General features: G+C 43.2%; 1 protein-coding gene across 3 annotated transcripts in view; it reads right to left on the minus strand.

Annotated features, from left to right (window-relative positions):
* Positions 1 to 24,879, minus strand: part of DOK7 (docking protein 7) — a 41,637-nt gene that overhangs the window by 14,028 nt on the left and 2,730 nt on the right. For all 3 annotated transcript variants that reach the window (XM_081207707.1, XM_081207705.1, XM_081207706.1), the window contains exons 3-8: positions 22,060 to 22,290; positions 19,210 to 19,410; positions 17,057 to 17,176; positions 13,445 to 13,552; positions 10,567 to 11,435; positions 6,850 to 6,892 (exon numbers count right to left, since the gene is read on the minus strand). In XM_081207707.1, the coding sequence (XP_081063833.1) occupies positions 6,850 to 6,892; positions 10,567 to 11,435; positions 13,445 to 13,552; positions 17,057 to 17,176; positions 19,210 to 19,410; positions 22,060 to 22,290 (1,572 nt within the window). The remainder of the gene's footprint in view (positions 1 to 6,849; positions 6,893 to 10,566; positions 11,436 to 13,444; positions 13,553 to 17,056; positions 17,177 to 19,209; positions 19,411 to 22,059; positions 22,291 to 24,879) is intronic.

Here is a 24,879-nt window from a genome sequence, read left to right on the forward strand (position 1 = left end):
GTCCACCAGAGGTGAAAAAAAGTTCCTTCGGCCTCCTTGCATTTCCAACATTTATTATCAGACAAATGATAAATCTTTGCAAGTTTGACTGGGGTCATGTACCACCTGTATACCATTTTCATAATGTTTTCCTTTAAGGCACTACATGCCGTAAATTTCATACCGGTGGTCCACAACCTTTCCCAGTCTTCAGACATAATGTTGTACCCAATGTCTTGTGCCCATTTTATCATTGCTGATTTAACTATCTCGTCTTGGGTATTCCATTCAAGCAACAAGTTATACATTCTTGAAAGCACTTTCGTCTTAGGTTCAAGTAGTTCTGTCTCTAATTTTGATTTCTCCACCTGGAAACCAATTTTTTTGTCTTTTTTAAAAATCTCTAGAATTTGGGCATAATGAAACCAGTCTCGCACCTTTCCTTTCAATTTTTCAAAACTCTGCAACCTCCAAGTATCACCATCTCTCTCAATTATATCACCATATCTCAACCAGCCACTCCCCATATTACGTAGTTTTATGGCCTTGGCCTCTGTCGGTGATAACCACCTCGGGGTCTTGCTTTCAAGTAAGTCCTTGTATTTAGTCCAGACAATAAGTAAGGCTTTCCTGACAATATGGCTTTTAAACAATTTATGAGACTTTGCCTTGTCGTACCACAGATATGCATGCCACCCATACACATTACTGTGCCCTTCTAGATCTAGGACATCAGTGTTTTCCAACAGAAACCAGTCTTTCATCCAGCAGAGAGATGCAGCTTCATAATACAATCTTAGGTCCGGCAGGGCAAACCCCCCTCTTTCCTTTGCGTCTGTTAATATCTTAAATTTTATTCGGGGCTTTTTGCCCTGCCAAACAAATTTCGTAATATCTCTCTGCCACTTTCCAAAACATTCCACTCTGTCCACGATCTGAAGGGTTTGAAACAAGAACAACATTCTTGGCAATACATTCATCTTTACCGCAGCAATTCTTCCCGACAAGGTAAGTTTCAATCTTGACCAAGTTTCCAAGTCCTTTTTAATTTCTGACCAGCATTTTTCATAATTGTCCTTAAATAAATTCAAATTTCTCCCAGTCAAGTTAACCCCTAGGTATTTCACTTTTGTAACCACATTTAATTCTGTTTCCTTCTGAAACCCATCTATTTCTGCAGATGTCAAGTTTTTTGCCAGAACCTTAGTTTTTTGTTTATTCAACTTGAATCCCGCCACCCGACCAAACTCAGAAATTAGTTCAAGAGCTCTTTTTGTACTGGTTTCTGGCTCCTGTAGTGTCAAAACCAAATCGTCTGCAAAGGCCTTAAGTTTGTATTGCTTTTCTCCGACCTGTATTCCCTCCACCAGCTGATCCCTCCTGATCCAGTTCAGTAAAACCTCCAGGACAGAAATAAATAACAAGGGTGATAGGGGGCACCCCTGTCGTGTCCCTTTTTCAATTTTAAACTCCTCCGTCACCACACTGTTTACTATCAATTTAGCCCTTTGTTCTGAATAGATAGCTTCAATACTATTTTGAAACGCCCTTCCCACTCCCATCCCTTCCAGATTTTTCTTCATAAATTTCCAAGATATATTGTCGAAGGCCTTCTCCGCGTCTATAAAAATCAAAACTGCTTTTGTATTCATATTTGTCTGAAGTAACTCCAAAACATCAATAATATTCCTAGTATTATCAGACAAATGCCTACCAGGGAGAAAGCCTGCTTGGTCCTTATGAATTACTTCATTCAAAACTTTTTTCAGTCTGTTTGCTAAAATATCAGCAAAAATTTTGTAATCCACGTTTAGGAGTGAGATGGGACGATAATTTCTGAGTTGAGTCTTTTCAGATTCCAATTTTGGTATCAGAGTGATGAATGCTTCTTTCCACGATTCTGGTGCCCCCTTCCCTTCCATGATCTGGTTGCATACCTCCATTAATGGTTGTGTCAAATATTCCATCAGAGTCTTGTAGTATTTGGAGGTAAGCCCATCTGGGCCCGGAGATTTGCCTATTTGCAGATTCTGAATGGCTCTTTCAATTTCCTGTTGTGTTATTCTACAGTTCAGGGTTGTTTGTTTGTCTTGTGTTAGCTTTTGCAGGCCATGACTTTTTAAGAAATTATTTATTTCAATCTCTGCTTGTGGTCCTTGGGTGTACAGCTTTTTAAAGTATCTCTGGAAACACTTTCTAATTTCTTCTGGTTTCTGAATACATTCTCCCTCGACCTCCAGATTGGTGACAAAGTTCAATTTTTGTCTCTTCTTCAGCTGCCATGCCAGCAGCTTCCCACATTTATTCGCCGACTCAAATGATCTTTGTTTCATCTGTCTAATTTTCCATTCGATTTCTTGGTTTATCAATTTTGTATATTGTGCTTGATAGAATTTTATTTCTCTTAAGACCTCTTTTGATTTTGGATTTAATCTCAATTTTCTTTCTCCCTCTCTTATTCTTTCCAAAATCTTGTCCTTTTTACCATTCCAGAGCTTCTTTTTGATAGTGTTCTGTTGTATCAGGAACCCTCTCATAACGGCTTTACTCGCGTCCCAGATTATCTTCTTTTCCACCGAAGTATTCAAGTTTATTTCAAAATAGTCTTTCAGCGTTTTTTGGGCCTTCTTCACAATCTCCTGGTCTCTAAACAAGTAGTCATTCATTCTCCATCTGAAGGATCCAGCTGGTGTAAGTCTCAAGTCCATTTTCAAAGCATTATGGTCGGAGCAGGTTTTAGGACAGGTCTCTATTTTTTTTGTCTTAGGTGCCAGTCCTCTTGATATCCAGATTTGGTCGATTCTTGTCCATGATAGATGGGCCTCAGAGAAGAAAGTTCCCTCCATGCCTAGAGGGTTCTTTGTCCTCCAGATGTCGATCAGATCCATATTGTCTGTAAGTTCAAAGAAGGTCTTTGGAAGTCTGCCATCCTTGTTCAGGTTTTGGTTTTGTGACTTATCCATGTAGGTAGAGACTACCCCATTCATATCTCCCATCAAAATGATGTTGGTGTAGTCAATATGATCCAGCATTGTCTCGTGCAGTTTCTTGTAAAATTCCGATTTCCCATCATTTGGTGCATATATTCCAACTATCAAAAATTTTTCTCCTTGTGATTGTATTTCAATCGCCAAAATTCTTCCTTGTTCATCTTTAAATACCAATTTTGGTGCCAGATTCTCCTTTGCATAAATCACTACTCCTCTTTTTTTAACCTTGTCTGATGAAATAAACTCTTGGCCTAGTTTCTTATTAATTAACACTCTCCTGTGGAGCCTGGTCACATGCGTTTCTTGAAGACAGATGACGTCCAATTGCTCTTTTCTTAAAATGTGAAAAATCTTCTTCCTTTTCTCGGGAGAATTTGCGCCATTTATGTTCCAACTGAGTAACTGCAGAGACATCCTGGATCAATTTATTTGTCGGTGGGGGTGCCTCCTTTGTCTTCTTCACCTGGAGGTGGAACCGGGTTAGAACCAAACGGGGGAGGTGGCCAGGCTCCTGCTACTCCTTTCCGAAGGTCCTCCCCGTGATCGTTTAAGAACTTTTCTTGCTCCTCCGCTGTTCTAATTCTTACCTTCCTCTCTTTCAAGGTAAAAGATAGTCCTTGAGGGAATTCCCACCTATAAGGGATTTTATTGTTTCTCAATAGGCTTGCTAGGTCTTTATACGTAGTTCTTAAATCCAAAAGCTGTTTTGGTATATCTCTGAAGATTTCTGCCGTCTTTCCCTGTATCACCAAAGAATTTTTAAAATGTAGGCCGAGTATGTTGTCTTTTTCTTGCTTTGATCTCAAAATGATCAAGCAATCTCTTGGTTTATCCTTCTTGACCACTCTTCCTAGTCTAAAAGCGGTGACTATTTTAAAGTCCTTCTCTTCTGTCAATCCCCAAAATTTGGAGATTTCTGTTGTCAAAAAGCCAATCAAGTCCTCTTTTCCTGATTCTGGAATATTTCTCAATCTGAGATTATTTTCCCTGTTTTTCAATTCTGCCAGGGACAGGTACGCTTGCTGTTCAGTTACCTGTCTACTCAGTGGCCTCACCTCCCCTCTTAATTCCTCTATCCTCTTTTTGTTTTCGTCTGCTTTTGTATTTACTTCTTCAACTAATTTTCGGTTTTCTGTTGTGGCCTTTTCAATATTACTTATTGCCTGTGTATTTTTAGTGACCTGGTCTGTCAATTTATTAATAGAAGCTGTCACCTGGTCAAATTTAGCAGATTGTTCATCAAATCTAGCTGCCTGTTCGTCAGCTTTCTTATTCAATGCTGCCAGTTGTTCCAATATTTCTTTAGAGACAGGATCTATCCCTCCAGCAGCCATCTCCCCTAAGGGTGGTTGTATAATTTGACCTTCTTGCAGACCTGTCACAATTGGAACAGACGATCTGCGTAGCTGTCCAGGCAAAGTTGTTTGCACAAGTTCAGATTGTTTTGCTTTCTTTGCAGCCCTTGTTTTTGGTGCGCCACTCATTCCACAGCTGTCCCAGGATCAAGGTCAAATTGTAAATCCCATGGGAAACAATCCAGAGAGAGTAAACTTCCAGAAAAAAAACCGGCAGTTCTCAGAGACTATTAATTCTGTAATCCAGTAGGGGGAGCTCCCAAAAACAAATTTAGGAGAGAAGGATAAAAAGTTTCCACCATTAAATTCCCACAAAGGAGGAGAAAGAAAAAAATAAAAGTTAAATAATATCCAAAACAGGGGGATCTTCCATTCAATTTTAACTGCAGAGAATAATAGTTCTTAACAAAGGTGCATGCAACAGTTCCCTTTCTTTTTTCCAAATACAAAGTAGCCCGATCTAATTTTGTATTTTGTATACAGTTACCGCAGTCCGATACAACTTATATCCAGGCAGATCGGGAGCCGGGTTTCGAAACTTTGTAATCCACAGGTGGGGAAGAAGAGAAACCACAGTTTTAATCCACTTACGAAGCTGTTATAACTTTTTTTTTAAAATTTGAACAGTCTAGATCGAGTTTGCAAAGTAAATTCCAACTTCTTTTAAGCTCCTTTCGATGCTTCCGCTTTAGAAAAGTCTTTGCTTGGCACTTTAAGCAGAGCCGGAAGACTGACTTCCTTTTTAGCGTCTCCCGCTTTCAGCCGAATTTCGCCAAATTAATTCCAAATAAAACTTTAAACTTCTTACTCACGAGTAAGTTGTTTCAATTCAGTTGTTGAAGGAAGAAAGGTCAGCGCTAATCAGCAGCAGCCGCGCGGCTTCGCTTCCGCGGAAAGAGCGATGGATTCACAGCACCGCTACCCCCTCCACGTTCCGATACCCCTTACGGGGTCTCTTCTGCGTATCCGAGGTCGCTTCTGGTGCCCGCCGAACCCCACGGCCACGAGCTCACTCTACCCGTGGTTTGTCTGAATGGGTCGTCGCTGTGCCGCAGCGCACGACCCTTTTCCGCGGAGCCCCTCTTCAGCAACTGAAGAGGACCGCCATTGCTGAGCGCGCCGCCTCCGGAAGTCTATATCGGCAGTAATAGATAAATCAATTCCCTCTTTCTTCTTCCTACTACTATTCCTCCCACCTTTGGAGTCACTGAGAGATAAAGTCATTATTCTATTGACTTTGCTTTGGAACAAAAATTCAGCAAATGCTTCCTAAAGCTAATTCAGCTGATGAAAGGAATCAGTTAACACTAAAAATATAACACAACTGACCACAATATAGCAACTGCACATGACTAGTAGCCAAGGACAACAAAATGAGATATCTATTCCCACTTGCGTGACAACAGAAATGGAACAGCCATCTCCAACCAAGTAAAATAATGCCAGCAGGAATTATTTTAATTGGCCTTGCACCTAGATGCACATTGTTATGTTATAATAATCATTATTAATTTGTAAGAACAGATTACAGATAGAAATGAACATAAAGTCAAAAGGATTATTTGAAACCTATTTTTTCCAAGAAATAAAAAATTGATTGATTTGGTTCTTAAGTAACTTCTGGAAAAATAGGTCACCTTGGGTCAAGAAGGCTAATGCCTTCAGATGTGTATTGGATTTCAATCCTCATATTTACTTCCAAGTCCTGTATGGCAGAAGCTCACGCCAGAGAAGTCAAAGGTGATTCTGGCTGGATCTCTTTGGACTCTGGAGAGTTTGATTTGGCCTAGGAGGCAGGGGTTGGTTTGGCTTGCAACTGACAGGGCTGTTGTTTCCTCATCTTTGGAGGTAGAGTAACTAGAAATGCTTATTGAAGGTAGTTGAGGGGATTTTGCTATGTCTGACTATTGTAATGCTCCCTGTCTTGGACCTTGCTGACTTTGAAGACAAACTAGAACCTTCAACTAGTGGGAAATGTGGGCACACAGAGATCCACACCCACAAAAACTTATCAGTTGGCTTCTATGGAGGAGGTTGTTTGCATGTACCATGCTGTTTCCTCTACTGAAATGAATGCCAGAGCTGTAGAAGCCTGTAGAATCTATTTGCACACATGACTCGTAAGGAAAATATACCCGATATGAAGCAAAGTTATAGGGGTGGGGATGGGAAGGAAAGAACGGGAGGGACGTTGAGGGGGGTTTTGTTTTGTGTGCATGTACAGACTTGCCCAACCCACAAAGAAAGAGGATTAGGGCTCAAAGACCAGGTAAATATAGGTAGCTGTAAAATCAGCACAGTGTGAGGGACGGCACATATGAGCTTACAATTCTTTCTGATACAGAGTGAATTTATTAATACTTTGCTCTCCTTAAGCTTAAGACTTGTTTTTCTTTTTGTCTTCTTTAAAATCCAAGAATAAATATTGCAGTCTTGTGGATTGGGACCTTAACTTGTAATTTCATTTCCCTGAGTATTGAAATCAACAGGTGTCAACATCTAGCAAAAATCTCATTGCCTCTTACCTGGGCTGCCTGGTAAAATTCCAGATGATAAAATGGACGTTTCCTTTTTTAAAAAAACAGAGACAGACAGAGAGAGAGAGAGAAACAGATGCATTATCATGAATGAGTTTCTTGCAAACTTAACACTGAAATTTTTCACCTGATAAACTGTTCTCAAAACTATTTTCAATTTAATCTTGTTGATAAAAGTTCCAAGGAACTGCATAATAAATTTACCTTGTTTGAATGAGCTCAAATCCTGTCAGTCCAGCTCTCAATATTGTTTGTGAATAATTTTACAAGTACATTTGAAATGATTAATCCTTTATGCATATGTAAATGATTATATATATGCAACAGATGAACACTTTATGCTGAAATTGACCTCCGTATGAACTAGAAGATCATCACTATTAAATTAAAAAAACAGATCAATCCTAACTATAGGAATCCAGCAGAACTTAACTCTGCCTTGAGTTAAGCAGGCATAAGTTACTCCTTTCCCAAACTCTGTCCAGCACCGGGGCTAGTGCTGGCTGAGCTGTCCTGAGCGTGGCAGACGGAAAACAAGACTTTAAAAGAAGGCTTTGACTTACATTATCATTTTTGCTGGTGTAAGTTCAACTGGGTTCACATGGCTGAGCTGAAAGGCGTTTGGAATAGGTGCAAGTCTGCCCCTGTCCTGTCCTACCCCATTGCTGCACCCCCACAACAACCCCATTGGGGGACTTACCATGGTCAGCCAACTTCAACTGAGCTCCAGGAGGAATTGCCCTGGCTTCCACAAATGTGGAAAAGGCAAGGGATGGGTTTCCATGTAATGTGAAGAAAGAATCTGGTTTGTCTTCTCCTCAGTGGAGCAAAAGCAGGGGCCGAGGAGGAGCAAATCAGGCATTATTGATCAGCATGCACCAGCATGCTGTTCATTCAACATTAAACTACAATATCTTTTAACAAGGGGCTGGTAGAGAGAGGCCCCCTTTGGCACTGGCACCTTGGCTGTGGAGTGCTGTTCCCAGAGAGCCTCACTTAGCACCTATTTTAGAGTTTTTTTTTGTGGGAGGAACAAACCTTTTTAATTTCTTCAATTTCTTTAAATTAATCTTAAATCTTTTAAATTCTGTTGAAGCCTGATGTTTTATTCTTCTGTAAGTGACCGGTGCATTTTAATAGTTTACTGACATTGCAAGCTGCCCAAGAAAGTTGTTATCATGAGATATAGAAATGTAATAAATCAATCAATCCTACTAGCCACTAACCCCTGCTCCTGGAAAGTTCAGAACACCACTGAATTTCTTGGTTTATGGTTACATGCAGACCAGCGCACTGCAAGTAGGCCCACACTGCTAAATGGAGAAAAAGCAAGCCTAGTATATATTTCTGTATTGTCTCAGCCCTGGAATATGTGCAGCAATAAAGAAGTAAGCCTCTGTTGCATGCTTGCTCCCTCATTACTGAGAAACATAAAGCAGCCGCCACACAGCAGATATGAGGGACAAACGACTTGAAGCCAAAGAGTAGGACCAAATCCTCGTAAGAACAGGAAAATAATTGTGGCATCCTAGCAATCAAAGTTCATCTGTCTAGCATTCTGTTATCAACAGTGACCATTCAGAAATTCCAGGGTGGTTTGCAAGCCAGGCATGACACAGCAGCTCTCCTATTGATTTTCCTTACAACGGGTATTCTGAACATGTGCTGATTTAGAAATCACGCTAAGCACTTAATTTCTAACGTGGCACATTTTCAGAGATACTAGTCCTCCCATTTGCCCATCTCAGGCCTTGGCAAATTCTGAAAGAGGACTGGTCAATTTGCCTAACACTTTTTGCACCACTGCCCTATTATTAGAAAAGCTAAAATTACAGTGGCATCCCAAACTTCCCCCTTCTCAATGGTCTCTGTCTGGAGGCCTTTGGAAGCAACCAGTCAGTCAAGAAGTCGCCAGGAACAGCAGGGGGAAATGACACAAGCAAGACTGTGACAGCTGAGTAAGATCATTATATTTAAAGTTCCTCAGTTATGGTACTTCATATATTCTTAACCAGCACAGTAACCAGACTCTGAATTATATATATGAATGACCCATGATGTTTACTCAAGACTTAATAGTGTACTTGGCCCAACTTTTTTCATGCTCCCCCAACCTGTTGCAATAAACTTTTCACTAGCATAAGTACCATGTTTTGTCTCATTTTCAGGCCACATTCAACCAACCATATTTTCAAGGAGCTAAAATGCCAGAGCAATAAGGCATGGTTATATTGTGGAGCTGCTCACCTAAAGATTTTGCAGAGACAAAGAACTGAATCACTTTTGTTTAAAAGGATGACACTTTCCACTTGAACATCTAGATATAGCAAGTGGTACAATAACACTAATGCCTTGGGCTAAGGGCTTGATGGCACCCAGGCAGCATGCAACTCTTGGCCCAGTTTCAAAGTCAAGGTGGCACAGAGAGCGAGCAAGCAAGCTCTAAAATGCTGCAAATGCCGCTCATTTTTGGCTCTGGCTTGGCCCACCATCAGTTATAGCCCTTGACTGGCTTTTCCAGAGGGTAATAGAATCATAGCACCAGAGTTGGAAGGAACCCCCAAGGGACCCCTGCAATGCAGGAATCCTGTCCACAGCTGTCGCTGGTGGGGCTCAAACCACCAACTTTCTGGTTAGCAGCAAGACACACTGACCTATTGCACCACTGACCAGTGGCAGAGCTTCATGCTCTGGCACCAGGGGGCGAAGAGCAGGCAGGGGCATGGCTGGCGCGCATCCCGGGGGCATGGTGCGCCACCCGCAGGGGCATGTTGTGCATCCTGGGGGCGTGGCGCACCACCCGCAGGGGCATGGTGTCTGTCCTGGGGGCATGGCACGCCACCTGCGGGGGTGTGGCACCCAGTGCGGGCAGGGGGGCAGCCGTGATGGCACCCCACCAGGATCGTGCTGCCGGGGGCGGTGCACTCCCCCCGCACTCCTCTTCCTCTGCCAGTGCCATTGACCCTTTATAGAGAAATGGTTCCCACTCCTGGACTAGGGGCAATCTTCAGTTGAATTACGAGCTGGCTGGCAGGAACCATATCCTAGGACAGGCCCAACACAATTTATTTTAATAAAAGTCTGAACAAATGTTCACTTATTTCTGATGGATCAAACTGATTTCTCCTACAGACTTAATAGTTGTCTTCAGGAACATTTGGCCCTCCAAAATGGGGAAAGAATCATTGGCACTTGTCTGTCTCAATAGACAGTGGAGTGTACCTCCAGGGGTGAAGCCAAACAACTGTGTTAGCAGCACTAAAGTGAGCTCTCCGGGGCACAAGCCCAGGCAGTGTGTATGACTGCTCAGATGACAAGACCAAAGGCAAGCAGAGCAATCCATTTGGCCCCAGCTTGGCTGCAGGAGTTGCTGGAAGGAGGCGTGGAAGGTGCCCTCCAACCATCTTAGAGGCTCCACATAGTCCTGGGAGAAGGTATGAAGGCTGAAGCTCAGCAAACCTGGGCTGGTCAGTGTCTGCATGGAAAATCACCCAGTAACCTTAAGCATGACACCCTGAATTCAATGGAACAAAAGGTTGGATATAAATGTAATGAATAAAATAACATTTACCTGTTGTTGTTAATGTTTTCCTGACGGTAACTGATTTCAGCTACCATTGGCACATATATAGTAGCATTTATCTGCCCATACAATGCACACAATTCTACAAACAAGACCAGCATGTGCTCAGAACAATGATTTACCTTTAGCCCTCCACAGACCGGGCAAGGTGAAAAGAAAGCTCGTGTTGTCCCAGAAGGAGAGCTACACAGTTCACATGGGCTGCTGGAGACCCCAATGAATGTTGCCACATCAGTACTTCTAGAATCTAACAATTGTGCTTGTTGTCTTACATGTGACCACCTTGAAACAAAATCTATGCTTGCCTCAAGCGATGAGTCTTTGGCATGTTCCTGGGGGAGAGCTGTTTGCATGCCCCCTTCCCCTCTGTGCTCAGGAGAAGCTTGTTCTTCCAGATGTGGCAATGGCAGTTTGAGGTCACTAATTACTTGAGACGATTCACCCTTGGATAATGAGGAATCTGAACTTGAACTTTGTGTGTCTTTAGCAGCTACCTGTAGCAAACTCCTGGGTGTGTCATAGGTGTGTCTAAGGGAACTGGGAACCTGGTACTCCAGGCCGGGGCTCCTCAGGTGATCACCTGGTGGGCAAGTGCATATATTCTGGTCTGAAGGGAGGTTCAGCGGCAGACTCAACAATGATCCAAATTCATCACCACGGCAAATGTCCAGGCTCCCAGCATATGAAGAAAAACTTCCTGAGTAAGAAGAATGACTCCCAGTAGCTATCCCACTATCAGAAGAACTTTGGCGGCCTATTTCCTGCAGCTGTCTGGATCGAAGCAGCTTAGGAGGTGGTTTGGTGATGCTGCGGACACCTTCTGAATGGGCCTTCTCCTCCCCAAGATGAATTCCCTTTGCTGCAGGCAATCCATGACTTTCTTGAGAAGTACTGGCTGAAGACTGGTCTGCCCAAATAGTCAATCTGCTCCCAATGCTAGCATCAGAATGGCTTGTGTCCGAAGATGAACTTGATAAGCTTCTATCATCACCTAGGGTGAAAGAAAGGAGATTGATGATTCAAGTGGAAATGGCTGCACTATAAAGAAAGATGATAGCTGGGGTATCAGCCATACTTCTGACTTTGACAGTTCAGGGAGTTCTAGATCACTACATCTGTGAGGGGAGTAACACTCAATTTAGAGAAACCAAGTCCCTTGGCTGCATTAGGGATTTTCCAGTGGGAAACTTCCTAGTGCAGCCAGTTCCAGAACGGGACCCTGTCAGCATCATCCGGCTGATTGACATTGACAAGGAGCCCCACTTGCAAAGGAACCGCCAGAAGCTCACACAAAGCTTCCAGTTGTCCCTTTGAAGCCCTGTCTCTACCTGCCCCACCCCAACATCATATGTGACATCAGGTGTGGACCAAATTATGATTCATGCCAAACCTAATTAGGCCACTAGGCCAGAGGTACCCCACAACTGCTACAGGAGAATGAAGAACGGCAAATATACCCAATGACAAATTTCATCTCATCATCTCTCTAGTCTAAAGCCATGGCCTAGATGTGACTTTAGCTTTAGCTATTTTGAGGAGTCTAAGAGCTCGTCCCAGGGACACAGGTGGTGCTGTGGTTTAAACCACTGAGCCTCTTGGGCTTGCCAATCAGAAGGTCGGCGGTTTGAATCCCCGCCATGGGGTGAGCTCCCATTGCTTGGTCCCAGCTCCTGCCAACCTAGCAGTTCAAAAGCACACCAGTGCAAGTAGATAAATAGGTACTGCTCCGGCGGGAAGGTAAATGGCTTTTCCTTGCACTGCTCTGGTTTCAGTGTTCCGTTGCGCCAGAAGCAGCTTAGTCATGCTGGCCACATGACCCGGAAAAACTGTCTGTGGACAAACGCCGGCTCCCTTGGCCTGTAAAGCGAGATGAGCGCCACAACCCCAGAGTCGTCTGCGACTGGACATAACTGTCAGGGGCCCTTTACCTTTACCTTTTAAGGGCTCATCCACACTTCCGCTTGTGTGATGCCTAGAAAACACAGGTCCGAGGGCTTTCACCCTTGCCCTGCTGCTCCTTTCCAAAGTAAAACCCACTCTCGCAAGAGATCAGAACAAATGGCAACCTGGGGAAAACCCCAATTGCCATTTGCTCTGATTGAGTGCTTTCCATGGGGGAAAGCTGCAGGGAAGAGGAAGTGTGGAAAAGCCCTTTATCAGGTAAGGGGACATCACTTGAAGGCACATTCACTCCACCCCCATCATTCTGCCCGGATGCTGAGGTCCAGCGCTGAGGGCCTTCTGGCGGTTCCCTCATTGCGAGAAGCAAAGCTACAGGGAACCAGGCAGAGGGCCTTCTCGGTAGTGGCGCCCGCCCTGTGAAACGCCCTTCCAGCAGATGTCAAAGCGATAAGCAACTACCTGACATTCAGAAGACATCTTAAGGCAGCCCTGTTCAGGGAAGTTTTTAACGTGTGATATTTTACTGTATTTTTGGTTTCTATGGAAGCCGCCCAGAGTGGCTGGGGAGGCCCAGCCAGATGGGTGGGGTATAAATAATAAATTATTATTATTATTATTATTATTATTATTATTATTATTATTATTATTATTCTAGGGGCTTAAAAGCCTGCCGTGGGTGAGATCAAAGAGAGAGAAACACCCCATGGAGAGTCCTCTCTTTTTCCAATAGCACAGAAACACGGTGACCTGCCCACGAGGGAAGAGAGCAACCCCCTCCTCTGTGGGCACCCATGGCCCCCCTTTCCCACTTGTTCTTGCAAATCAGCGGAGCAGCAGCAGGCGGGGAGACATCACAAACAGGGGCGGTGGAAATTTCATGCCTCCCACAATCTGGTACTGCTGCTCAGGGGGAAATGGCTGTACGGCCTTGGAACCAGGGCTGCAGAAGGCGAGGGGCCTCAGAGGGTGTGGGGCCTGGGAGAAGTGGTTGGTGAGTCAGTTGGAGAGGCCTTGTGGCCCACGTGCCACCACCCCTTATGCCAGAGGCCTGAGAAAACAGAATCAAATGCCCAGGTGGATGATGTACTTTGTCCTTACCTGCACTCCCATGATAACTTGTATGGGACAGAAGGCTGAGTCGCTTCTCTAACTGCAAAGCTTCATGGGCCACTCTCTCTTCCGTGCATGCAGGATTTATGCTGGGGTCTTAAAAAAACAAATCCAAAGTGACAAATCACAACTGAGACTTAGCTATAAAAAACAAAAACGCTTCCATTTTAATAGTCTAAGTAGAGCACCTGGAGCTGCCTGCGAACCTTAAACACGAGCACTTTGTTGCTTTATAATCAAGAGGGTTCCGGTACCGGAGTTCTGTTCTTTCCTGCCTCCCAAAATCTTCACATATAGCATCAGAAGGGGAGGTTTTTAATATCAGCTGCTAATAACTCCCTCCAGGAGTGGTACCTTGGGTTACAGACGCTTCAGGTTACAGACTCTGCTAACCCAGAAATAGTACCTTAGGTTAAGAACTTTGCTTCAGAATGAGAACAGAAATTGTGCGGCGGCAGCAGTCGGAGGCCCCATTAGCTAAAGTGGTTAAGAACAGTTTCAGGTTAAGAACGGACCTCCAGAACGAATTAAGTTCTTAACCCGAGGTACCACTGTAAAATGATAAATTCATAATTCCTTCTTGGAAGACAATATTTGTTCTTCCATTTTTCAGTGTGGAATTTCAGTAATTATTACAGTTAATACATTTGTAAAAAGATATTTGAATGGCTAGACATCAATGCTATTTTCACCATTTGTCAGATATTACTTTCCTTTCAGTGACAACCATGCCCTCATTTAATCTGGTAGGATGCACAAATTTTAATCTAGGTTGTTGAAGACCACACAGTGATTTCTTGAACCACTTTGAAGTTTAAGTGTTAATGTTCTAAATATTTAACAGCTGAAATCCTATGCACACCTATCAGAAAGTGAGCCCAATTGAGCCTACTGGGATTTACAGCTGAGTCAACACTTGTAGAATTGGCCTGTAAATCATGTTTCTTCAAGGTTTGTCTCATTCTATGAGATACAACTGAACTAATGATGCTTGGACTAAAAATTTGGGGTGCTAATAATGTATTCATGTATTTCAAACTACACAATATGATTGTTTCCTTCTAACCAACCAGTTGTTGTTGGCATCCATCTGTCTCGAGAGACAATGGAGTCTGCCTCCAGGGGTGAAGTCTAACCTTTGCGTTAACAGCACCAAAGTGACCTCCCCAGGGTGCAAGAATGGGCAGTGTGTCTGGAGGTCCTGGGCTGCCCAGACAACAACCCCCCCCCCCTTGGCCTCGCTGAGGTGATCCAAAGAAAAGCAGAGCGATATGTTTGGAATCAGCATGGCTGCAGGAGTTGCTGGAAGGAGTGTACAAGGCTCCATCCAACCATCTTAGGGACTCCACTCTGGATTTGTCTAGGGTTCACTCCTGAGACTTTTCTTCTCCCAAAGATATCCCAAAAGGCAGCGGAGGTTTAGGATTAGAGTTTTGCTTCTCCGAGGTTGAGCCCCATCTGTCCTTACTTCCCTTGACAGCACGTGCAGAAACTGCCTTATTGACCATTGGCCCACTGTGGGTCTCTTCTGCTCAATCCACCAGAGCCTGTCTTCACATGCAGGGCAAGTCCCTAACTCACCAAGGATTTAAGATCCATTGGCTACCCTCACTTGGTTTAGCCTGCCAGTCAGCCGTTCTCACCACTCTATTCTGCCTTGGTCAGACCACACCTGGAGTACTGTGTCCAGTTCTGCTCATCACAATTTAAGAAGGATATTGACAGGCTAGAACATGTGCAGAGGAGAGTGACCAAGATAATCAAGGGTCTGGAAACCAAGACTGATGAGGAAAGGTTGAGGGAGTTGGGTATGTCCCATGGAAGATGAAGCAAGCTTGTTTTCTCCTGCTCTGGAGGATAGGACTTGAACCAATAGTTTCAAATTACAAGAAAGGAGATGCCAACTAAACATCGGGATGAACTTTCTCACAGTAAGAGCTTTTTGACAGTGGAATGGACTTCTTTAGAATGTGGTGGACTCTCCTTGGAGGTTTACAAGCAGAGATGGATGGTCATCTGTTGTAGTTGAGATTCCTGTATTGCAGGGCATTAGACCAGCTGCCACTTGAGTCCCTTCCAACTCTACAATTCTATGATCCTATGATTCACCTGATACTTAACTGAACTAATAGCAATGCTCTTGATGGTTGCCTAGCAAGGAAAATTTTTACTTTCAAAATTAATTACCTGGCAACTTCCAATTATGTCAAAGTTTAACAAGTTAATTTTCAGAGTAGTGTGATGCAACTCAACTCAACATCTCAAATTAAATTTGGGTCCCCCTCTAGCTTTTTAACATTTATAAACTTTTATGCAACTATATGGGACGCAGGTGGCGCTGTGGTCTAAACCACAGAGCCTAGGGCTTGCCGATCAGGTTAGCGGTTCGAATCCCCGCCATGGGGTGAGCTCCCATTGCTTGGTCCCAGCTCCTGCCAACCTAGCAGTTCGAAAGCACACCCAAAAGTGCAAGTAGATAAACAGGTACCGCTCCGGCGGGAAGGTAAACGATGTTTCCGTGCACTGCTCTGGTTTCGCCAGAAGCAGCTTAGTCATGCTTGTGGGATGTAAACACAGGAGCAGTCAATGACAACATTCCTAGAGTGTACATGTTAGAACATGGGGAGGGATGTCTGTCCAGCAAGCAGGTAAACTTCCTGGGGACGGACTTCCTCCGCATGTGACCAGAGGTGGGTGTGGCCTCACCTGTGCAGGTAATGACAAAAGCACAGGGCAGGCAGCCATCTCTCTCTCTCTGCCATTTTCCTCCGATGAGGAAACATCTAAGGATGCTCTCTTGGCTCCCAGCCAAGAGAGGAGATATGGTCTATCTTGCTACAAGATAGATTCTGAATGTATGTAACCTTTTTAAGCTGTCTGCCTTCTGGGATCATATTGTGAACAGAACGTGAGTAAACTCTTTTATACTTTTATAAAGACTGTGTCGTGTCTTGTATTTTAAGAGGGAACAAAAGGGGAAATTACCAGAGTAATTATTATAGAGGTTCTAGCGAACCTGTGCACACGTTACCGTTGCGAACTTAAAGGGGAATGTCTATAAACTCTGCTGATATTTTGGGAACTTGTTAGCACAAGTTGGATAAGGATATAATTAGTCAATATATCCTCTCCTGCACCCCAGAACATTCCCACAATGCTGGCCACGACCCGGGAAAACTGTCTGCAGACAAACGCCGCCTCTCTCGGCCAGTAAAACGAGATGAGCACCGCAACCCCAGAGTCATTCGTGACTGGACTTAACTGTCAGGGGTCTCTTTACCTATGCAACTATATATATACCTTTTATTTAGACAATCCAAGGAAAAATGTACATGTAATTGTGTTTTGATGTTTAATGATGACAAACATTTTATGCATCCAGAACCTCTTATTCCAATCAAAGTGAAATATATTATGCAAGCTAAACTCCCTTGTTACATGGTTATGCACAGTGCTATTTTTCTAGAAAAAGAGGTGCCAGAACTCACCATAAATGCACCCCTTGTTCTCTTATAATGGCAATGGCGCCTACCTGGGAGGTGCTGGAACTGAGTTCTGGATGAAAAAAAGTGCTAGTTATGCTATACATCCAAAACTAACCTGGCAGGACTGGACGTAGACCAAAAGGGCCTTTCATTGGAGAGATGCCATGAACAATGCAATCAAAGAGAAAGCTGATCTTTTCTCCTTCCATGCAAGATAAAAAAAACACACCAGCCCCTGAAAGAAAGCAAAACGTTTAGGACGATTTTAATTCTGAATGAAGGACACATTGGCATATTTATGCAACATCAAAAGAACCTAAGGAGCAATCTATATGCTATGCTGGCTCTAGAATTGCTTCCAGAAAGATCTTATCCTTAAGCGGTCACATTTCAGAGGTTCTTAACCTGTGTACCATCCGGTGTTTCTGTACTAGACCAGAGCACTATAATAATATGGACTTGTGGTTGCTGTTTTGGTCAAATTCCTGAACCAGAGAGGAAAAGGTGCTATCTTGCGCTACATTGTGAACTTTTGTTTGTGAAGGGCGACACATTATTGGGCTCTTGTCTTAGTGGATAATTAAATATAACAAAAACCACATAGTTGCAGAAGGCTTTTTTACGGTGGTTTGGACACAATGAAACAAGAACCCGATCTTCTATCAAACATTTTGAATATATTATTACAGTCTAGAATGAATAGTGATCAAATGCTTTCAAAAGGAAATTTTAACTGCCGTTCCTTTTTAAATATTATTTTACTACTTGTTTTTTTCCTAGAAATAAGCCAAAAAGTCTTTTTTATTATTTCATTGACAAAAATGATTCTTAATTTTTCAGTCTGTTTCACCCGAAACATTATCTAAAGTATACCCCCGAAACATTATCTAATATTTGTCCACATTCTAGACTTGGGAATAAAGTGAGTGAAATCTGGATATTAAGGCTCCAGGAAACCACACAATCCCAAAAATAGTCCACAGGGTTAGCTCCCAAATCCTGTAATAAACTGACATGGACTGGTTCACAGCTGTTTCAAATGGGATATTTTTATTAGGAAATATTTTAATGACAGGGAGACAAAATTCTTTTGCAAGGGAGCTGTTTCCTGCCCCCCCCCCCAACACCTGTTCTGAGGTGAATTTTGGAAAATTCAAACTCATAAAAATAGCTGCCTCCTTTGCTACTCACTAGGGGGAGCCATTATAGTGGACAGCAGTTGAATATCCATTAAAAGAAAAAACATTTTTACAGAGTAAGAATATTGTTCTTCCAACAGCTCAATTTTAAAATTCTTTTCTTAAAAAACTTGGAAATCCCTTTGAAAAAAAAACATTTCTTTCTTTTAAAAAATTACCTTGCAAAACCCAAAATATGCTTTATTTAAAAATAGACTCAAGAGTTTGTGAGTGTGCTAATAAATCAGCAAAATCAATCACTGAATCAAAGTTAAACAAAGCTGGAGAGGCAATTGAAATTAACTGGGTAAATTTCACAATGTTGAGTCAAATCATTATTTCTGTACAAGGAAGATGGAAGGCTTTCAGAAAGTGTATAAAGGAGATTCTCGAAGCTTATTCTGACAAATTATGAGAATGCACAGTTCCCTTGCTCCTAAAGGGACTACAAAATTCCCTAGAGCTTAAACATTAAGTTCGGGAGGGGGGGCATTTGCATAGGTCTGTTTGAACTGTGATTAACATAAAAAATGGGAAAATACACTATTTTGATTGTGTGTGTGAATGAGAGAGGGAGGGGGAGAGGGAGAGAGAGAGAGAGATTTGCTTAGCTGTATTGAAAGGTTCATCCATATTCATATTTCAATATTCCTATTTCAACACAAAAATCAAACCTCACAAAAATTCATTTTACCTCTAATTTATTGATGTCTACAATGCCCTATGAATGCTCTACATTACTTGACAGAATAATGTTTTTCCAGTTCTTGGAAGAGAATACATTCATTATCAAAGGGGCACAGCTAGCCAATGTGACTAAAAGCCACAGAATGGGGTGGGATATGTCACGCTGTGCAAATAAACCTCCCCTTTCTGAGAAGAATGCACATCCACACAGTTTCACAGCCCCATAGTTGTTCACAGACATAATAGAACATTATATTTTAGGACCATTTTGCCACTTTATTTGCAGCCCTAATATTTTTAATATATATATTCTGACATACAGATCCCTAACTGATGAGATGCTATCATCCTACAATTTTCTATATTCAAAAAGCTAATCAAAATTTAAGTGCAGAAAACTCACAGAAACCACACCGAGTTCCTCCTTCAAAGACAAATCCATTAGGAACAGCTCCGTAGCGTCGCAGATCTGAGAGTTTCCATTGTCCCATGATAGAGGGTGGGTTATCTTTTGCTAGTACTAGGATATCATTGCAAAAGTGGAGAGTTGCTGGACCACTCTCCAGTTTAGTTCCTGGTGCTACCACAACATGAAACCTGTGAACTATCAGAAGGAGGGGGAAATGAAAGTACAAGGGATTAATTTAATCATTTTGCCAAAAATAATTAAACAGTAATGGGACGCGGGTGGCGCTGTGGGTAAAACCTCAGTGCCTAGGACTTGCCGATCGCATGGTCGGCGGTTCGAATCCCCGCGGCAGGGTGAGCTCCCGTCTTTCGGTCCCAGCTCCTGCCCACCTAGCAGTTTGAAAGCACCCCTAACTGCACGTAGATAAATAGGGACCGCTTTATAGCGGGAAGGTAAACGGCGTTTCCGTGTGCTGCGCTGGTGCCGGCTCGCCAGAACAGCTTCGTCACGCTGGCCACGTGACCCGGAAGTGTCTGCGGACAGCGCTGGCCCCCGGCCTCTTGAGCGAGATGAGCGCACAACCCTAGAGTCGGACACGACTGGCCCATACAGGCAGGGGTACCTTTACCTTTACCTTTAATTAAACAGTAAAATGCGCATGAAGACTGGTTTCATTACCACTAACATAAAAATGTTCATGCTAATCCATGTTCATATAATGACGCTTAGCAAGGCTACAAGACATAAAATAAAACTTGGTGCTGGTAACCTCTTTTCCTGTAATTTCATTACAATTTTATTTTAATTTTATTTTTAAATATATAACAGCAAAGGGCTGAATATTTTAAGAGCAACTCATTTACTCTGATGGCTCATAGGGAAAACAAAGAACTTCCAACTACAGTTGTACCTCAGGTTACAGACGCTTCAGGTTACAGACTCTGCTAACCTAGAAATAGTACCTCGGGTTAAGAACTTTGCTTCAGGATGAGAACAGAAATCGCATGGCGGCGGCACAGTGGCAGCGGGAGGCCCCATTAGCTAAAGTGGTGCTTCACGTTAAGAACAGTTTTAGGTTAAGAACGGACCTCCGGAATGAATTAAATACTTAACCGGAGGTACCACTGTACTGAAACAATCTTTTTCATATTTCACAGAAAAAGACATTAATTTAATGGCAACAAAGGGAAGGCTGCATTTTAACAAGATGTGAAGTGGGGGCGGGGAGAGAGAAAAAGAAGAAGAGGAGGAGTTTGGATTTGATATCCCACTTTATCACTCCCCTTCAGGAGTCTCAAAAGCGGCTAACATTCTCCTTTCCCTTCCTCCCCCACAACAAACACTCTGTGAGGTGAGTGGGGCTGAGAGACTTCAGAGAAGTGTGACTGGCCCAAGGTCACCCAGCAGCTGCATGTGGAGGAGCGGAGACGCGAACCCGGTTCACCAGATTACGAGTCCACCGCTCTTAACCATTACACCACACTCTCACTTATACAGTGGTACCTCGGGTTAAGTACTTAATTTGTTCCGGAGGTCTGTACTTAACCTGAAATTGTTCTTAACCTGAAGCACCACTTTAGCTAATGGGGCCTCCTGCTGCTGCCGCACTGCTGGAGCACAATTTCTGTTCTCATCCTGAAGCAAAGTTCTTAACCTGAAGCACTATTTCTGGGTTAGCGGAGTCTGTAACCTAAAGCGTATGTAACCTGAAGCGTATGTAACCCGAGGTACCACTGTACTCGAGCCACAACTATTCAGAAAATCTGCTCTCCATCAAGTGCAGTCTATCAAGTGAGTTATCATCTCAGTGGTACAGGGACACTTGCAGGGGAGAATTAAACCAGCACGAGCGAGTGAAGCAACACTCCTCCTGAAGCTTTCCCCTTACCTAAGCCTACTTCCAGTCTTAGAGTCACAGATGGTTGAAATGACCTAGGGGGCATCTGCATGGGAGAAGTAGGGAGTAGGAATTAAGCATCAACGGGTGGAGATATTCGTTAAGAACCCCAATTTTTCCTTATAACACAGCTTTCTAGTGTGCCAGCTTCAAGCTCCTGCATACCAGCACTCATATTCAGGTTGATTCGCAATGGTGCGTAAAATGCTGAGACCATCAAGCTTCATGAGACTGACATTTTTACATGACAGCTAAGGATGAAGTGGTCACGACAACAGACCCTAAGACAGGATTGGAGAAACTCTGGTCCTCCAACTCTGGTCGCACTCCAACTCCCATCAGCCCCAACCAATGATGCGATTTCTACTGCAATAACATCTGGAGAGCCTCAAGTTCCCAATCTCTGTCCTGAGAGATGCTATAAAAAGCAAAAGAAAAGAGGGACAAGTAGCCAAACTAATTGTAGAAGGCAACCAAGGAGCAGGGAACCATCATATGTTAACAATATCATTGTAAAAAAAACCCAAAAATAAAATAAAATAGGATAAGGGGAAGCATGATTCAACCAAAACACAAAGCAAGAGTTGTGTAATCTCTGAAGCATTGTGGACTCACAATACTTCTGGACCAATGTGGGATGGCTCCGAGCTATGAGATAACTCCATGTTATTCACCTTCACAAAAACAGAGGTGCATGAATGAATTTGCTGTTATGTATAAATGGTCACTGATGCTACGTTTACAAAGCCCATGGGAGCCAAACCGTTGTTTAGGTTTGCACATAGGCTAGTAAAATTGTTAATGTTTTTTCTTTTCTCTCTGGTCTCAAAGCTACTGTATATCACAAAGTACTTCAGAAATTCCCTTATGCACCAAAAGCACATTCCTGTAGACAATATTTTTGCTTTAACCAAATGAACCATGTGTTTAAAAGAAGCAAACATTACCTTCACCTAAACTGTAGCGAATGCGCAGATCCCAGGCATGCATGGTTTCCTTGTTTTCAAAGCCCAGCATAACAACTTGACTCAAACAGATGATGGCAAGAGTGTGATTCAGACCCTCATAACAAAGCCCAGGATCCAGGCCACAGATGTCTTCCAAAGTCACGCTGTTCCTCTCCTTCAGCCCCTTCAGTCGTTCAGATCTTTCCTTGTATATAAGCATAAGCAAGCAATCTGAAAGATGGAAGCCTGTGATCAAATACAAAGTATGGATGCAATGCAACATTTATTCTCATGCTGATCAGAATTTATCCTTAGTATTAACCAGGACTCATTTCCTGAAACATTTCCTAATCAGATAATATAGATGATAAAGCACCATATATAAACACTTATCAGATACAAAAGGAATAATTACAGGTACTATGCTAATTCAGGTGTGCAAACATTGCCATGTTCTGCAAAGCCATCTCACCTTGTGGAAAAAATAATTCCACCACTCCGCAAGATTATCAACATGAATTTATGGGTTAAAACAAAATCTATGTCGTTATCCTAATGCTATCTTTTGTTAGCTATTCAGAAAATAAACGTATATTGTCTATATCTCTTCCCAGTTCTGTCACTGTGGCTGTTCTGAAGAAAGCAGGAAAGAAATCACCCTCATTTCACATGCTACCACCAAAGCACTAGAATGAGAATAATTATTTATTTCCATATTTTCAATGCACAGGCTTCTTTTTTCAAACGTTCTTATCATGGTACCAGGGGACTGCCATCGGAACAGGGGAGGGAGGCAGGGGGATACAGAGAGCCTCTGATGCTTCTGAGGAGCAGCTCCTCCTCCAGCAGTGGGGAAAGCCACACCTCCAGCGGAGAAGAGAGGGAAGGGGGCAGCCAAGCAAAGGGAGGGCTCGAAGATGCCTAGCTCGAAGACCTAGCCCGGCTGGCCAGGAGGCACACATAAAGTTTCCGTCGCCCAGCTTACGCAGAGGGGTGAAACGTAAAGAGGGGAGGTAGAGATTCGGGGTGTCTAAGTTCTTGTGTTGGGGGAGAAACCGGAAGGGGCCACTCCCGGAATCTGCAAGTGACTAAGACGGACATGAACTTTGTGGTTCTGCACTGTAAATAGTTTGCACCAATAAAACCTGTAAAAGACAGGTCGGAGTCCTGCCTGGTTACTCACGAGCAACCACCACCTGCACCTGACACATGGTTTATAGACAGTATAATAAAATAAGCAATTTGGCATTTAAACAATTAAATGCTCAAAGTCTTGTGATGTTGTCACTTAGTCTTGTGGTTGGTAGTCTCTCTGAGTCTTTAGTGTTGACTGAAGACCTGAGAGGACTGGGACCGTGTAGCCTTTTCTTCTTCTTAGCCAAGGCTTTCTTCTTTTCATTAGTCACCATGAGGACCTTCTTTAAGGAACTACCAAAGAGCTTCACTCCTGAGAAAAAAGGGGCTACCAACTGGAAGATGGGATCCACATCTGAGTGATGGAGCTGCTAAAGGACCATTGGATGCCATAGATCGTGCTGTGAGATTTGTGGTATTAAGTAACAAATATGGGAGAAGCAGCTCCTGTTTCCGCCCTAGCAAATGCTGAGTTACAGCACAATCCTATTCATGTCTACTCAGAAGTAAGTCCTATTGAATTCATTAGGACTTATTTTCAGGTAAGTGGGTCTAAAGTTGCTTAGTCACTGGGGCCTCAAAACTCTTATTTAAAACCAAGTCAGTGCATTTTCATATGCGAATCCTTTGAGTTTCCCCTATAAGGCAAACCCTTTGAGGCCTCAACCACTGTGTTGTACCCAAGGGTACTGCAATCCTACCCATGTCACTGAGAATAGGGGAAAGTGTAGTTTGTCACTGAATGGATTGCCTGCTCCTGAAGATAAGTCAATGGTGAAGTCAAATGGAAGAAAGCCCAAGGGCAAGGGGCTGCAACTTCGCAGGTGTCTATTGCCTATTATGCTTGCCCAGCCCTGAGAAGGCAGCAAAGGCAGGAGAGAAAAATGGGAGTAAAAAAAGAAAGGCTTTTGATAGAATCATAGAGTTGTAAGGGATCCCCAAGGATCATCTAGTCCAACCCCCTGCAAATAATCCCTGACGGATCCAACCTCTGTTCAAAAACCTCCAGTGAGGGATACTTCACCACGTTCTGAGATAGTCTATCAGAAAGTTCTTCCTGGTGTTTAGTTGGAATCTCCTTCCTTGTAATTTGGATTCTTTGGATTGGGTCCTACTCTCTGGAGCAGGAGCAAACAAGCTCACTCCATCTTCCATGCGATTGACAGTCCTTCAGATATTTGAAGTAGGCTGTCATATCTCCTCTCATTTTCCTGTTTCCTAGGCGAAACATACCCAACTCCTTTAACCATTCATCATCAGGCTTGGTTTCCAGACCAGATCATCTTGGTCGCCCTCCACTGCACATGTTCCAGCTTGTCAATATCCTTCTCAAACTGTGGTGCCCCCTCTGCCCAGTTGTTCCTCTCTGCCCAGTCCACTTGAACTTGAGGGGATGGTGTAACAGGATAGAGAAAGGGGCAGCTGTATTTCAAGTTCATCATGTTGCCTCCACTTCCCTGCTGCCCTAGACCAACAGAAAAGGCCAAGGAAAATGCCTTCCTGCAATCATGTAGTTTAGGAAAGAAGAAGACAGCTCAAGCATACCCTCTCCATTCTTGTCTGCCAAGTGCTCCCCAAAGAAAAGCAAGCCCCAACTGACTCCTTTGAAGAAATGGCAGGGTGGGGAGAAGTAGAAGAATTGCCGCAAAAACGATGTAGCATCTGGCTTATCTAGACTCTGCTTCT

Source organism: Podarcis bocagei, assembly GCF_964188305.1.
Source record: "Podarcis bocagei genome assembly, chromosome: 9".
Lineage (NCBI taxonomy): Eukaryota > Metazoa > Chordata > Lepidosauria > Squamata > Lacertidae > Podarcis > Podarcis bocagei.